The sequence below is a fragment of the Numenius arquata genome, chromosome 1, assembly GCF_964106895.1.
Source record: "Numenius arquata chromosome 1, bNumArq3.hap1.1, whole genome shotgun sequence".
NCBI classification, from domain to species: domain Eukaryota; kingdom Metazoa; phylum Chordata; class Aves; order Charadriiformes; family Scolopacidae; genus Numenius; species Numenius arquata.
The window spans coordinates 116,828,066-116,844,991 of NC_133576.1; the positions used below are offsets into that span (position 1 = coordinate 116,828,066).

The following is a 16,926-nucleotide window of genomic DNA, read 5'->3' on the forward strand; positions in this document are numbered from 1 at the left end:
GTCAAGTGGGAAAAGCCTTCATCAGTTGCTCCTATTCTTTCATTCAGAGGTGCCCAATTTACCTTGCTTTCTCCTGAGACCAGGCTTAACGCGGCCCTTTAACTAGAATCTTTTGGGATTACAGAAATAAGGAGAAAATTTCCCTATAGACCTGATTCAAACACACTGGAGGAAAGATGCACGTGGTTTGTGGTAGACTGATAAAACTTTTCACTAACATTGGTAACCAGTAATTTGATGTTTCTGTTAGTGGTATTCCTTTTTCCATTTTTTTTACTTAAAATTCTTATGATGTGAGGAGAAATTTAAGCTAAGAGCAGTTCTTTTTATTTTTTTTTTAATTGGGGTTTTCCTTCAAAATTAAGGGTGATGTTTGTTCCTCAACTAGAACAGTAACCGTACCAGTAACAACTCTTACTGAGGAAATTATCCCAGTAACATGGGTGAAGTGTTGATTTTCTGGGGGAGATGAGCTGCAGAAATTAATAAAATCTCACCAGTAAAAAATCTAAAATTTTGTTTATACAAATGTCTATGTAAGGTCCACAAAGGTATGAGAAAAATGGGAAATATTTACATATGCAGAGTGAGATAAATTACATAGGTGATTAATTTCATCCCATGTTTTTAAAACACAATTTCATGGGCTTTTTTTTTTTTCCAAGGTGTGATTGGATTTATCTCTGTCCTTTTTTTCTGTGGAGGCTGTGAACAGGGCCAGGCTTCTCCACCAGCTCTCTGTTGCTTTTCTGAAGAAGCACAAAGCTACTCTGATATGTTGCTGTGGTCTATAAAATGCGACATGTTCTGTGCATCTGTCTTTCAAGCGGTGCTTGTGATGCCCAGGAATGGAGTGCTGAGGTGTCGCCGATGAAATATTTGACACAGTTATGATTTAGCAGCAACTCAAGATTTATTAATTGTTTGAGGTAGATCAAAAGGTTGGGTTTTAGGGGCACTTAATCATTAACCAATTCAAGGATTAACAAGGTGATCCACTAGAATATATTATAAACAGCAACTTACAGATTTGAGAGTGACAAGATTCACACTAACTTTTTACAGGGCATCCTAAATCAAAATATATATGTGTACAAGAGTATAAACACAAAACATACAAACAGACACCATTCAAGGAGTCCCACCAACACCACCTGAGTCTCCAACTGCTTGGACCAGAGTCCCTTCGCAGCGGGTGGCTCCAGTGAGCTGATGGGTGCCCTTTTCGACCCCTCACACAAAGACAGAGAAATATTTGGATCCAGTTAAATATATAGACACACTCATTTGTAAAGGCAAATGTGTATACTCAAACACATAGATAGGTAGAGAGGTGGATGGAAGAGGTGGTGAGAATGTAGTTAATATTTCACACTCCTTGAGTTTAGAGTAAATACTCCCCATGCATCGGCATTCCTCAACAGGCCATAACTGAGCCTCAACAAGTTTGACTTCGCCTTGGCCCTTTGTTGGCAAATGATCTTTAAACCGTGGGAGGTTTATGCCTGAGGGGTGTCCCACCTCAGGGGAGGTGCTGGTCACAGCCCGCTGCAATCCAGGAGAGCTCAAAAAGTTTCCATTGGAGTTGCTATTTATAGGGTCCGAGATAATTTACTTTCGTCAGGTACTTTTCCATTTTGGCCCAACTTGGATGATGAAATTTTTTTGTTGCTTTCCACCAGTTTTGCAAGCCCAAAACTTGCTAGACTTTGAAGTTCTGATATCCCCCAGTTTGGGCCATGACCCAGGTGCAGATGTACTAGTCAGTCAGGAGGTAACTGATTGCTGCTGCCTTTCACAATCCATCCCTGGCTTATCCTAGGTTGATGTGCGGTCCAGGGAGGGGGAATCGCACCAAGCACCGAGTGGCCTGGGTGGGATGAGGGGGAATTGCACCACCATATGAGGATAGACCCAGTGCATGATGCCAAGGGGGCTGGTGGGTTCACCCGCCATGAATGGGAGCAGGGAAGCAGAAAGCAACGGGTGGGGTGTGATGGACCAGAAAGGAAAGTGTGCTTTGGGGTTACCTGAGGTACCAGTGGCAACTGAAAAGTTAGTTTGATTTCAAGCAAATGCCACTCAAAGGTTAATAGTTTCTTCCTACTTTTATTTCCTCAGAGGGATATCTAAGTGCCTGTATTTTCTGTTACTGAATACTGGCCTTCCACAATGCTTAAAATAAAAAGTTTTCAAAATCTCACGGTATTCTTGTACAGACAAAAGGTGATTCATTTTTTAGTAGGGTGTTGCCCGTTTTAGTTTAATTAAACCCCACCCCCCACCTGAAACTCTTTGAATTTCAGAGTTTATCTATCTTCTTTCCTGCTATTTTTTTTTTTCTTTTTCAGCTGGAGTTGGTGCGCCACATCCCAGGGAGCTCGGCTTTCTCCCGGTACACAGACACTCTCTTTAGCGCTCTTTGCAAACTCCTAAACCTAACGCTTCAGTGGTGAAGTTCAATGGTGGTGTCACCCTGTGACATACCTGAGGCTGCCTTCTAACCAAGCCGGGGTTGATATTGTGTACGGCCCTGAGGTGGGGAGAACGTGATACCAATCCAGCTATTTTTGGGTTAATTGGAAGCTATCATTTCTTTCTTTGGTTTGTGAGGTGGTCACACTGAAGCAGGCCAGGTTTTCTGCAGGGGAAATAAATCTTGTTAAACTTCCTATAGTTTCTCATGTGATAATGTGGTTGAAAAAAGTAAAGATGATGTAGTGAGCGTGATGCACAGGCTCATTCGTGCAGGGCAGTTATTTAGCTCTATCTGCTTGGAATCCTTGTCTGCTGCTTTTGAGGGGGGGGACGAAGGGGAGGGTGAGGAGGTTGACTCCAATAGCTCCATAACCGGCAAAGAAAGAAAAAAAAAAATAAGAAAAGAAGAAAAAAGATGAGTCTGTATCTGGGGTACTGTAGATAGCTTCCCTCCTCTCAGGTGTTTTGATGATTCCCTTTCTGGGGCGCCCCGTAGTTCGCAGCACACACGGGCAGCACATGGGACGGACCGTTCTCGGCACTGGCGTATGTTCTCCCGTCTTTGAGACTTTGGAGATTAATCTTGTGCTTAAATAACTAAAGATGGTATCTTGGGCTAACGTTCCGGGCGGCAAGCTTGTGCCGTAACCGGGCGGTTTTGCCATATGAGCCGCAAACGCCCTTTCTCTCCTGTTTATTTCTCTTTAAGGCCGCTTTCGTTTTCACGGGGGAAGAGTCTCGGAAACTTACGATCCCGAACCCACCCTCCCCCGAGGGACGCGAGTTTTCACCCGCTCCCGGGCCCGTCCACACCGAGCCGGGGGTCGGGGAAGGGACCCCCGCGTCCCGTCGCTTCCCGGGGTCCGGGGGCCGGGCTCCGGAGCGGCTGCCCCGGGCCCCCCCACCTCTTCCCCCGCGGGCCGGGCCGGGCCGGGCCGCTCCCGCTTCCCCGGGACGGGCGGGGGATGGACGAGCAGCTGCTCCGCGCCTTGGGGGGGCTCCGCCTGCAGCCCCCGCCGCGACGCTTCGGCGGGAGGCTGGTACTGCTGCGGGGGCTGCCTGGCGCCGGGAAGACCACCCTGGCCAGGTAAGGACGGCGGCGACGGAGCCCATCACCGCGGCGGCGGGTCTCTGCTGTCCCGGCTCCCGCCCGCCCCGGTGCCGGGAGCAGGAGCGGTGCGGCGGGGGCTCGGCCGGTGCGGGGCCGTGCGGGGAGTGAAGGAGCTGCCGGGAGCCCCCTGCCCACCCGGCTGTCGCTTCCCAGCGGGGAACGGGGGAAAACGCTGCAAAAGCCGCTTTTGGAGGCGGCCGGGGCACCGGTTCGGAGCTGGTTTTTCTGGCTGTGGGGGGAAGCGGGAGCCTGGCAGGAGTAAGCGGAGCCGGCTGGAAACCTCCCCTGCCTTCAGAAACAGCTCCATGTCCCTTGCTCCAGCTACCTGTGGCTGCTTCGGGGATACACTGCCTATAGGACTCTGTGTTGGTGTTCTGAGTGAGCAGGACCTAAAAGGGGTGCTTGTAGTAGGATGGACTCGTCACCCAAGCCAAGAGAGTTGTTGGGGTTTTTTTCATCTCAAAAAGTACCAGACCGGTGCTTTTTTTTCACTTGTGCTTAATCACAAACACGGTAAAGCGCTTACTCTCTCTGACTGGGAAAACTGACAGCAACTCTCACTTCTGTTTCCATGATGTCCTGCACTCTGGTCAGAGCCATAGGGGTGTATAAAATGGGCAGAGGAGACTGTTCCGCTCTCCCACAGCTCCAAGACTGATAAAATAGGTGGAAAAACCCAGAGGAGAGTGCAGGGAGACGGCGCCGCAGTCGGCCTGACGCAGCGTAGCCTAAGTCTGGTATCAGAAAATCTCAGGGTCTGGTGTCTCGCAGCTCTCGTGGCCACCCACTCTCCATCAAAGCAAGGTGTCCCTGCAAGCAGTGGGAGGTGTCCCTGCCCGTGGCAGGGGGTTTGGAACTAGGTGATCTTTAAGGTCCCTTCTAACCCAAACCATTCTATTCTTCTATAAAAGAGGGATATTTGCTGTTGTCTTACTCTTCTCGGGTGAGGAACCCGTGCTGGGATCATGGGCTGCCACAGGAAGGGCTCTGCTGTGAGAAGTGGCAGCATGAAGCTGTGTGAGTCACTGGTAGAGTTTCCTCTTTTCGGTACAGTCTTCCATGCCACGCTGTGCCTTCTGCTTCACAGGACTTCTGCAAGACCAAGGTCTTTAATGAAGGGCCAAATGCTGTGTTTTTGCTGACACCCAAAATGCATGTCTCTCCCTAAAGAGGTCGTGTACGTGCAGGCCCCTTCTCCTTCAGGGGGGTTTGGGTCTTCTCATAGTACAACAAGAACGTAATGATTTGGGGCCATATTCTCAGCCAGTGCAAATAACTGACTCACCTGGTTTTTTAGGTCAAAACACAAGGTTAATGATTATACAGATTTACAAAATCAGTTTTAAGTATTGTTTTAGTCCCCTGTGAGATGAATGTTTGAGGAACTCGGTTCTGTTTCTAGCCCCTGCTGATCGTATCATTACATTTGGCCGTTCGGCAGTGCACAGATCAAAGGGCAGCTGTAAAAGCTTCATCTAGTTCCTCTCCATTAACTTTGTCCACATTATGAAAGGACTGTGCCAAGAAAATTCTCGAGATTCACTATTCCCACATTGTGTACTTTTTGGTGTTGGTAAATGCAATGTGGTTCTGTCCAGAATCAGAGAGGACAAGGACCTTCGGCTGTCCCATCCTCACTGTCTCTTCTGGGCTCTGCTCAGTTGGTGGTGACAGGGTGGGTTTTGGTCAGGTCTGCCATGCCATCCCACAGCCAGCGGTTCCTATGCTGCCATCTTCTTGCCTCCAAACTTTGCTTACTTGGTGCTCCATGAACCAGGAAGGGGTTTTGTCTGTTATTTTCAGTTTCCCATTTTTGGGTGTCTTTCCACAGCTGCAGCCTCTCCCCGTTTTGGAACGAGGGGAAGAAGGTGTGTGCAGGCTGGTGTGACCCCCCCGGCCATCCTCCTACTCTCAGACCACAGGTCTTCCAGTGGCAAGTCATCTGTGCTGGGCCTGAGCTGGGAGCTGGCCCGAGGGGGGTGTAAACAGCACCTTTCCCAGTTTTATTGCTGTTAATGTTGTTGGTCATCAGTTTGTACCATTGTTTTAGCCTTTGCTCTGTTGTTTCTTCTGGTGCTTTCACACACACCTCCATTCATTCCTTCTTCGTATCAGCCAGTAGTTCTGTTACAACTTGCATATCTTTGCACAGTGCTCAGAAGAGTCAGAACCGTGAATGTTATCACTGGTGACATGGCAACTCGCTGATAACTCCAGCAGAAAGGCCCCTTTTCAGTTCATCACACAATCCTAGGAACAACCTCAGATCCACGACTCGTTTCCCTGACCTTTCAGTTGCACCCACACAGTTTGGACACAGCTTTGTAAGATTTAGTTAGCGCATCTTCCTTAAAATTATTTCCCCATCGCAGTTGCTCCCCCAGCTCAGCCGACTGTGGTATGGATTGGTTCAGGTCTGGTTTTTTGTTTCTGGTAAAGACGGTGAAGGATCCACCTGTGATATATTGAATAGTCAAAGCTGAATGAGGAGTTGGTCTGCTCACCACCAAGCTCCAAACCTTTCCAGTTCCTTCACTGTCGAGAATATGCTGCCCTGAACCACATATTTTAGGTGACCCTCACCATCTCCTTCTAACTGGTGATTGGTACGTCACCACCAGAAGAAGCGTGTAGAAGAGGACTAGTTGGGAGCTGCATCTCCCATAGCCTCCAGCAAGCGAGTGAAACACCCTCCTCCTGAACGCATTTCCCCCGACTTCACAGTACAGATTTCATGATCAGACCTGGGTAACTGCTAAGACAACAAGCTATCTGAGGTGCAGGAGTGGGTATAGCTTCTAAAAATCATAGAATCATAGAATCGTCCACGTTGGAAGAGACCCTTGGGATCATCGAGTCCAACCATCTACCTCTACCCTACACTACAAAGTTCTCCCCTATATCATATCCCCCAACACCACATCTAAACGTCTCTTAAACACATCCAGGGGTGGTGACTCAACCACCTCCCTGGGCAGCCTATTCCAATGCCCGACCACTCTTTCTGTGAAAAATTCTTTCCTAATGTTCAGTCTAAACCTACCCTGTTGAAGCTTGAAGCCATTCCCTCTCGTTCTGTCATTAGTTACCTGTGCGAAGAGACCAGCACCAACCTCTCTACAGTGTCCTTTCAAGTAGTTGTAGAGAGTGATGAGGTCTCCCCTCAGCCTCCTCTTCCTCATACTAAACAGTCCCAGCTCCTTCAACCGCTCTTCATATGATTTGTTTTCCAGGCCCTTCACCAGCTTCGTTGCCCTCCTCTGCACTCGCTCCAGCACCTCGATATTTCTCTTGTATTGAGGTGCCCAAAACTGGACACAATACTCGAGGTGTGGCCTCACCAGTGCTGAGTACAGGGGCACAATCACCTCCCTACTTCTGCTGGTCACGCTATTTCTAATACAAGCCAGGATGCCGTTGGCTTTCTTGGCCACCTGGGCACACTGCCGGCTCATATTCAGCCGCTTGTCAATTAGAACCCGCAAATACCTCCAAAAAATCAGTGAGCCACATACAAGCTCATACCCGCTTCCCCAAGAGACTCTTCATTGCTCAGTAGCCACATTTCCAGCGCTTCTGTACCATCCTGCAATGGTGCACAGCTCCTGTAACTCTCTGTCTGGCAGGTTGGTTCGAGCACTGGGCTGGGCATGATGGAACATGCAACTTTTCAGCCACGGCTGTTGATTTATCACTTGAAATGGGCTCCTTCTTGGGTGCCCTTACGAAGCATCAAGGGAGCAATCTGGCAGAACAGGAAGGAAGAAAAGCAGTGTGATCCATACCTTTCCCAGTTCGTCCCAGCGCCCCCACCCCCTGCGGAATTGCAGCTCTGACGGGGTTCATGGACTTTACCTCTGCAGCTCCTGCTCCAGGCTGCGACGCATTGTAAACATTTACCTGTGTGTGTGTGTGTGTGTGTATCTACACACACCTTTTTACCGTTTCAGGGTGATTCCCCTGGATGTGTATATGACAGCAGCCTGTGGCTTTAGAAGACGCAGCCGCTGCTCTGACCCCCGCGGCTCAGACACGAAGGCACAGACGTCCTCTGCCAACAGCGCAGGGATCATGGGCAGGATCCCGCCAGGGCAAAGTCCTCAGGGCACCAGAAGCTGTTAAAACCCAGCAGAGGCGGCTGATAAGAGCTGGGCATGTGCTCCAGATCTCATAGTTCTGATTTTCTGCTGAAACTAAAGGCATTTAAACACCTGCTCTGTGTTAGGGAGAGCGACCAGAGCGAGTGGTTGCATGGGATGTCAGTCGACACGTGTTCTGGTTCCTGTTCCATTGGAAGTAACTTGGGAATTTACCGGCTCCGAGATCTGCCCGACGTATTCTTCTGTTGCCGTCTGAGCACTGAAAATGTTCCTTCCAATCTGCTTATTAGGCTCAAATTGGAAATTAGTTTATTTTCAAATTTTCTGATGGAAACACATGCCAGCCTATGAAATACAGCTACGGATTTCTTTCATCTGTCTCCGGTAATATTACTAGTGATCCTGGAGACTTCTCCCAAGTACTCTAATGCATCCAGCTAGTTGAAACCCTGAATAATGATTTTGCTGTCTATATGTACAGTTACAATCCGAAATGATTGTTTGAAAGCACTGAAGGTGCTATTTCGAAAAAAGGGGACTTAAAACCGGTATAAATCATGGGACCAGATCATCAGATGACCCGCGCAGGAGACCTAAAGCCACCGATGCGCTCACTGAGGCAGTTGTTCCAGCGCTGCTGTGGTCACACAGAAACACGGCTCTGTTTTCAACAGAAAGGTTCTCCTTTTTTAAACACAGCGGCCATCATCCATCTGAGCAGAGTGAGGCGGCAAGTGAGTGTGCAGCAGCGCTAGCCAGGATGCCACGTCAACCAGAAGCGTCCCTGCCATCCGGGCTGCCAGTGGGGCCGGCGTGGGCAGAGAGCAAAACCTCTGCCTCTGCACAGCTTCGTGTTTCTGGGAGCTTTATCAGTTCCTGGGTCCTGCTGGAAGATCCATGCAGTTGGTGCCGTTGTGTGTCAGAGCTGAGGAGCAGAAGCATCTGAAAGCTTTTTTGTTTTGTTTTGTCTTTTTTTTCCTGGCTGTGTCAGCCGATCTAACGAGATCCAGTCAAGACCAGGCTGGATGGGGCTTTGAGCAACCTGGTCTAGTGGGAGGTGTCCCTGCCCATGGCAGGGGGGTTGAAACTTGATGGTCTTTAAGGTCCCTTCCAACCCGAACCATTCTATGATTCTGTGATCCAGTACCTGCCGTGGAAACCTGCTTTGCCTTGCGGGAGGAGGAAAAGGGGGTTGGGGAGATTTATTGCAAGCAGAGGAAACATCCCCCTTTCTCTTCTTAGTTTCGTATCCTTTGTATTTTCTGAAAGAGCGGCAAACTTTTCTTCAGCAAGCTATGGAGCAGACTGTATTTTGTACCTACTGCAAGTCAGAGAGCTGTAACACTCTGCAACTGAATGTCCCAAGTAGGCAAATTAATACTGAACCTTTGACGGGTACTGCTTATCACAATGCAGCGCTGCAAGTTCAGTGGCTTTTTTTTTTTAAAAAAATGCAAACATAGCTCAGATGTACCCTTGATCTTGCAAAGAAATTTCATTTTTCTTTTCCTCCTTCGTACGCTTTACACTTACTGATCTAATGGCAATGAGTAATTTTCTTTTTACAGTGCTGCTTGAAATTTATTAACTAATAACCCTGGTCACAAGTCCCCCCATTTCGCATAGCTGGCGTATATTTTGCTAATATTTATTGCATATTTTATTAGGAGCCTGATGTGATTATGTAAAGCCTTTCTTCTAAACCAACTTGTAGATCAGAGGCGGCTTATTTCTCAAGGAACATACCAAGAAGGTTTGGGTGCCCTTTGAAATTATCAGGGACAGAAGAAACAGGATTTTTGTCAGCTTCATGGGCGACAGGGGGTTACAGAAAATGGTCATAAACACTAGTGTCAGTTTGGTTGCTTTTGAAAGCTGAAAGTTAAACCCTGCAAAATAAGCATAAGGTTAAACCTCTCCTTTTTCCCCGCTTAATGTTTTCTTATGTTGCTGTTCGTAGGAGTTTGTTTGGTCTGAATATAGCGAATGTGACAGTAATTCATAGCTCTTAGCACATTTTGTGCCATATTTTTCCCTCCTTTGAAGCACAAGTTTTATCTGCTTTAATTACCAGCGATATGAGGGTCGTGGACAGGCTGAGTTTACAGATAATCACACGCTATTTAGATTGCTTAAGGGTTAATATCAAAGCTCTCACGCCAGTGTCCATATACGTGTTAAAAGTTTAGTAAGGTACGTGCTAAGAAAATAATTTTTAAGATTCGTGCTGGTTGAGAACATTTTTTGAAAGAAACAGCGAGCAAGAAAAAAAAATAAAACTTGAGATCTTTCATTAATGTGTACAATATTTTACGTGCCTGTTAGTAGCTAAAGGGTGACGTACTTCAGCGCGGTCAGTTTTTTCGAGAAGAGATCGGGTAAAGCAGTGGGAAAGGTGCTGAATCACAGTGAGAGCCGACCGTATCAGTTCATCAGCACCAGAGAAACCAGAGAAGCGTTCGGTGCTGCCGCGCTTCTCATGATGAGGATGCTTTGCCGGGGCCCAAAATGAAAGCAAAAATAATTTGACTGTTTGCTAACGGTTTGCGACGTGACTTGTGTTCGATCTGGTCGCCCAGCAGTAATGATGTGAATAAAGCATCTGTTGGGAGCTAGAAGAAAATGACGTGTAGGTGCTAAATGTTACCCGCTGGTGGCTACCGGCCAGCCCCGGCCAGTCCTTCAGCCGGGAGTCTCTGCTCTCCGGGGCGGTTGCTACCACAAAATAATATGAATTAATCAGCAGCTGGTAGAAGTTACAGCTTCTGGAGGCGGAACAAAGTCAGAAGCTGGCCTTTATTCAGCTAAATCTAACAGGCAATCCTAGTGAAGAATCGCTGGCAGGCAGATTAGGGTAAAATGGGTAAGTAAATCGTTAGGGCAGAGCTAGAGATGACAGAATTAAGCCTTTTCTGGCCGTGTGTCTGGTTTTTTGCCGATAACCTAGAGGCACCTTTTCCCTTGCTGTTGCTCAGTTAGAAAAGACATTGAGAAATAGTTGTTTGGCAGCTTATGGGGATGGAAGAGAAGCACTTTTATCTGGGAAGCTTGAAATGAGTTCCCAGGGTGTGGAGCCCATCTGTGGTGTGAGATAGCAAGGCAGCAGCAGTCACGTCTGAGAGCCACCAGGTTCCTCTGTGGGCCTTCCGTTCTTTTCCAGAGACATTTTGGGCCTTAGGGAGACAGCAGTGAGATGATGCTGTGGGCTCTCCCTGATTTCTTCCAGAGGCTCCCTCTTCCCCCTGCACCCCCTTGACTGAAAAAAATAGACAATTCTGCCTATGGACACAAATCATCGAATCCTAGAATGGTTTGGGTTGGAAGGGACCTTAAAGATCATCTAGTTCCAACCCCCCCGCCCCCCGCCACGGGCAGGGACACCTCCCACTAGAGCAGGTTGCTCAAAGGCCCATCCAGCCTGGCCTTGAACACCTCCAGGGATGGGGCATCCACAACTTCCCTGGGCAACCTGTTCCAGTGTCTCACCACCCTCACAGTGAAAAATTTCTTCCTGATATCTAACCTAAATCTCCCCTCTTTCAGTTTAAAACTGTTACGCCTTGTCCTATCAAAAAAATATGGACGAAAGCTAGTGGGAGGTGTCCCTGCCCATGGCAGGGGCCTTGGAACTAGATCATCTTTAAGGTCTCTTCCAACCCAAACCATTCTAGGATTCTATGAAATGGGAACCCAATTTTTCATGAATATTTTTTTTAATGCTCTCTAAGGACACTTCGTATTTAAGCCACCACACAAGGAGTATTTTCAGTGTCTGGGAGGCAGCTGGTCAGCGTACGGCAGGACATGCGTCCACCTTCCAGCTGGGCATCCCAGGTCTGAATGAACATCCCTGTGGGGCACACAGCAGAGAGGAGAGAAGGGAGTGGCCCTCTGCCACCGACCACAGGGCACCGGGTTCATGGGGCTGTTGCGTTTGGGGCTGCCAATCTAAGCAATTCAGATTTGTTTATAAAACATGTTTAAAAGCTGAAAATTAATAAAAATGACGCAGCTCTACAAGAGGAGGATTAAGTAAAACAGGGACAAGTGAAAATCAGAAAGAACTATAACATTGCAACAAATAATAGGAAATATTGACTAATCACTACAATATTTGTTTGCAAATTAAAAAAAAAAAGTGCTATGTGCTTTGTAGCCAAAAAAACCCAAACAAAAGAACAAGACAAACTGATAATAATATAGAGCATCTTTACTAAAAGAGAAATTATCATTCCTCCTGGTTATCTTCAAAAACCTCTCTGTAGCAAAACTCCCATGATCAAATTGTCTTTTGAGACCAACTTCCATGGGAGTAGCAAATTTGGGTGGGTTTTTTTTATATATTTACAGTCAAATCTTCTCAGATAACTCCGAAAAAAACCTGAACATATTAATACGGTTAAAGCCTCACGTTGGCAGTCCATTGTAGATTCCTCTGCTGAATTCAAGAAATCCAGGCCGTGCCTTTAAGCTCCATTCCTTTCCTCCGATGTGTCCATCTACCGATTGCGTTACTTTCACATCCTTTAAGCTGAGATTTTTCAAATGAAGCAGTGTACATATTTGCAGAGCATTCCTACGGTTCTTGATTTAATGGTCTCTATTAAAGGCATGTCTTAGCATATATTAATCCTCCTTTTTCTTTTTCCAGACAACTGAAACGTGACTATCCCAGTGCTGTAGTTCTTAGTACCGATGACTTCTTTATCGAAAATGGCGTGTACGTGTTTGAGCCTGACCTCCTAGAGGATGCCCACAAATGGAACCAAAAGCGAGGTGACCAAAATCGATCCAGAAGTTTTGCAGAATGGTTTCGCTTTTCTGTCTGTCGTTAAACTTAGCCCCCAAAATAAAAATATCTCAAAGTGTTGTCATGTACTCAAGTTCATGGGGTACTGTTTAAAATGATACACATTTACACTTCTGACTTTATTTCTTCTGACTTACAAGAGAGAAATTTGTAAATGAAAAGATGTTGGTGATTGGTAGATGTTATTTCAGGGAGCAGAGCGGTGACTGTTGGGTAGCAGTGCTGAAGCCTGATAACAGCAGGTGGCATGCAAGTCCCAGCCCAGCAGCTGTCTGCTCCCCGTCCTTCAGGCTGGAACTTCTCAGATATCTGTCCTGACTTGGGAGGGAGTGTTACAGGGGGGGAATTAGTGACAGACAGGAGGAAAACCTAGTAAGTTTGAGAACGAAACAAGCCAGGTCTCTACTTCAGAGCGAAAAATGTAACATGCTTTTGTGGCTGTACTCTGAGCTCATTACTAGCAATGGCAAACATACTTTGAGCTCATATAGCAAGGATCTTTCACAAATAACAATTTTTAGCTGTTGTAAATACCTAGTGCTGCAATACCACTATGTTCTTTGAGAGCTTCAGCTCTTGCTACTGAGCCCTGCCAGGGGCTGCGTGGCCTCCTGCAGGGGACCATCTGCTGGCTACTGACCTCCGCTTGTGTTTGGGTGGTAGCTGCAAACCCAAGTCTGGTGGGGACCCAAGCATGCTAGCAGTAGGCAAAGAGAGGACCCTCAGGGGGTAGTAAGACCTGGCTCAGTCTGTTATTGAATACATTTTAGCTTTACTTAATGTGTTACGTTACAGCACGCAAAGCAATGAAGAATGGGAAAAGCCCGGTTATTATTGATAATACCAACATCCATGCTTGGGAAATGAAGCCGTATGTGATGATGGTAGGGAAAGCTCTGATTTATTGCTTTTATATGTGCTCAGCTATGACATTTAAGAGATGATCTGACTGAAACGGTTCTTAACATGGCTAAAAATAATTACTTCCATTTTCCCTTAGTTCTCTAATTGTAGTTAAGGATTGATACCGTCATGAAGTAGGGGAAGAGGTGCCAGTGCAGTTGTTTTATCTCATCAGCTGTATAACTCAGTGAAGGCAAAATTACTTGGAAAGATTAACAGTCTTTGAACTTGCCCTGCTGCTTCCTGGCAATCAGGATGTCATCCCCTTCCCCAGCAGTGACATCAATTGAAGAGTTCCCAAACTATTTAGTGACAAATCTATCAAGGTATGACTTACAATTTCAGTTAATGACTTGTGAAAAATACACCATGAAGAGTCTTCAAAGACACATTGGTATCTCTTGTCAGGAGTGCTGGCAGAGATGGGAATAGTTTTACTACAGTTTCATAATGTGACCTGTCTGCTAACAGCATACTCACACTTCTGGTCTTGGGTTATGGTCTTGTGAGTTAAGAAATCTGGGTGTAAGTATTTGGTTGTATGGGAGCACAGAAGAGGCATGAATGGTGGTGGTGGAAAGCCTGGATGTGCCACTCCAGTAGCAGTTGGGACTGCTCGTGGGTGATGAGGCAGCAAGAGAGAGAGCAAAGAGGTGGGCGAGATGTACAAAGGTCAACAGATTGCCATTTCCCTGCCTCCTTTCCCCCAAATCAAAACCCAAAAGCAATCAATAATTGTATTAAATACATATGTACACACACAAATATTTTTTACCTTAAATAAAAAAAAATTATTTATTAATTTTTTATTATTTATTAAATAAATATTTATAAATAAAAATATATTTATTAAATAATAAATAAATAAAAAAAATACCTTAAAAAAAAAAAAAACTTTACCTTAAAAAAATAATGGAGGCCTGTAGACTGAGTGGCTGGAAGTAGCATGACGGTGAAATGTTGACCTCACTCTCCCAGAAGCTCCACACTGGCGTGGCCAACTGTGGCTCTTGAACCATCCGTGACTTCCAGAGAGTTCAAGTGCCAGGATGTTGTTGCCGTGGGGAATGAGGACTGGGGGAAATGCTGAGGCAGGTTTTGCTGGGAGACCCAAATCCTTTGATGTAGAAGGAAATGCACTAGTTGGGACTCAGACCAGCACTTTGATGGGAGTCATGGTTGTCTTCCTCTTTCTGGTCCCTGGTACCTGTGATTCATCTCTTAGCCAAATAAAATCTCAGGGGGTCTGGCAGACTGGCTACTGCTGAGCTCCACAGCCGTACGTCTAAAGCTTCTGTGTCCTTCTTCAGGCACGTGAAAATAGGTACGAAGTTATATTCCAAGAACCAGATACACCCTGGAAGTTCAATGTTCGAGAGCTGACAAGGTACTTTTTTTTTTCTCTTTGATACAGCAGACACCTGCTCATTTCATTGATGTGCTCTGAGAAGGGTCAGCACTCTTCCTCTTCATGTACCCTAACAAGTAGCCTAGTAAATGATAACAGAAGGGTAGTCGTGGAAAATTTCTGTTACTCAGTACCTGGTCTGCAATGAACTCGGCCCTGAAAGAGCCTGACCGTGCTGAGGTGAGTCAGGCAGTAGAAAAAACAATTTCCCCCTGAAGCGTCTATTTACACTGCAAGCTTCTTGGGGCAGGACCCTTGATTTTCATTCTGTACTTTGAGCAGCACGCACTCTATTTGGGCACAAAACCATGTCTAAGCACTACAGACAATATTCAGACATCTGTTCTTAAAGAAAGCTAACCATAACAAATACTGTCTTGCGAGGGTGGGGTGCACCTACTGGCCAAACTAACGTACTTAGAGCCATATTTGGCTGCCTCTGTATCCTACCACGTTATGCAGAGTTGATACATTCGTCCTATCCCTTTTGCATGTGCATGTTAAGATCTTTAGAGAGGTCCTCTAGAACCCCATGTAGCACTGTAAAACTGATTCGAAGACGCTCAGTTTGGAGCAGCTCTTTGGCAAATGATTCAGGGGCAGCTGAAGGTTGCTTCCACCCTGGTGTGTCTTTACTGGCAATAAGGTTTGTTCCAGTTGCTGGTCCTGGGCTCGGGCTGCTTGGAGGACCTGGTGGCCACTTCACAAGTGGGATGCTGCAGCGATGCAGCATTTCCACACTGCAAGGCTTTGAAAGTATAGATGCAGGACAAACTTAGATTCTAGACGATGAATTGTGCCTAGTAGAGCTAAATAGCAAAAGGAAAAGATACTCAGAGTTTGCAAACTCACAGACAAGCAGAAAACCCTGGTGGTCTCCGGAGAGACAATTCCCACTGGTGTCTCGAGAGACTGCAGCCTCTTCTGGTTTATCCAGAAGTCCCTGCATGTTTAAGCGTCCTGTTCCCCTCCCTCTCAGCCTCGCCAGCAGTTACAAATCTGAGCGTGAGTGACATTGCGTATTTTTCCCCACTTGCTCTCAGACAAAGCAGTGACAGGTTTTGCCCTCCATTCTTGTTGAATACGAGTCAGTGTCTGGGCTACCTACGGCCCTTCACAGAATCACAGAATCACCTAGGTTGGAAGGACCTTTAAGATCATCTGGGATAACCTTAAAAAAACCAAAAACAACAAAAAAAACCCCAAACGATATTCCCGAGCACCATGTCAACTCGTCTTTTGAATACCTCCAGGGATGGTGCCTCAGCCACTTCCCTGGGCAGCCCATTCCAATGCTTAATAACCCTTTCAGTGAAGAAATTTTTTCTAATATCCAACTGAACCTTCCCTGGCTTGAGGCCATTTCCTCTTGCCCTTGTCTGCGTTTCCTCAGATTTATAAAAGCTCACCCTGAGGCTAACAAGCCACTAGCACTAAAACCCATATAAAATAATACACAGGTCTTCTACATAGCTCCTTCTCACCTGGCCTACATTTCAAGGCGTTTGTCCAACTTCTTATGTCCCAGCTGCCCGCAAAAATATTTGCATTACACTTTTCAGCAGTCACAACAATATTTTTAAGAAGTAGGTGGAAGTGAAGAACAATTTGGCAAAAAAGGGCTAGAAATAGATCAGTGGGGACATGAGCCGTTATCCTGAACATATCAGGAACCTTAAGATAACCTCTAATACACGGGCAGCTAAACTTGTGTTTTCTGTTAATGTTGACTCTACAGAAGAAATACTCATCATGTCCCTCGAGAAAAGATACAGCGCATGAAAGAACAATACGAGCACAACGTTACCTTCCACAGTGTTCTTCACTCTGAAAAACCAAGCAGAGATGAAAGAAGCTCCAGAGGACCAAATGCAGCTTACGGGATGGGTGCCCGTTTCAACCCCCCTCCTGTCTTCTCCAACAGAAGACCTCACGTGGCACATACAAACAACACGCTGTTTAACGGAAGAGGTGGATTCCTCAGTGGATTTTAATTATCAGGGTATAAAAGTCTCTAGTTGTACATTTTTTTTTCTAATCTGCTTTTTATTCTTGTATTTTTCTACTACATGTCTAAATGACTTTTATTTCTTACAAATCTTTAAATGTGTCTGGA

The 16,926-nt window shown here is 46.3% G+C and overlaps 1 protein-coding gene across 1 annotated transcript; it reads left to right on the forward strand.

Annotated features, from left to right (window-relative positions):
• Nucleotides 1–3,394: 3,394 nt before the first annotated feature.
• N4BP2L1 (NEDD4 binding protein 2 like 1) lies at nucleotides 3,395–16,804 on the forward strand. Its single transcript, XM_074150082.1, has 5 exons — nucleotides 3,395–3,565; nucleotides 12,341–12,465; nucleotides 13,295–13,383; nucleotides 14,713–14,789; nucleotides 16,549–16,804. The coding sequence occupies exons 1-5, from the start codon at nucleotides 3,444–3,446 to the stop codon at nucleotides 16,802–16,804; spliced, it is 669 nt and encodes a 222-aa protein (XP_074006183.1). The 5' UTR covers nucleotides 3,395–3,443.
• The last annotated feature ends 122 nt before the right edge of the window (nucleotides 16,805–16,926 follow it).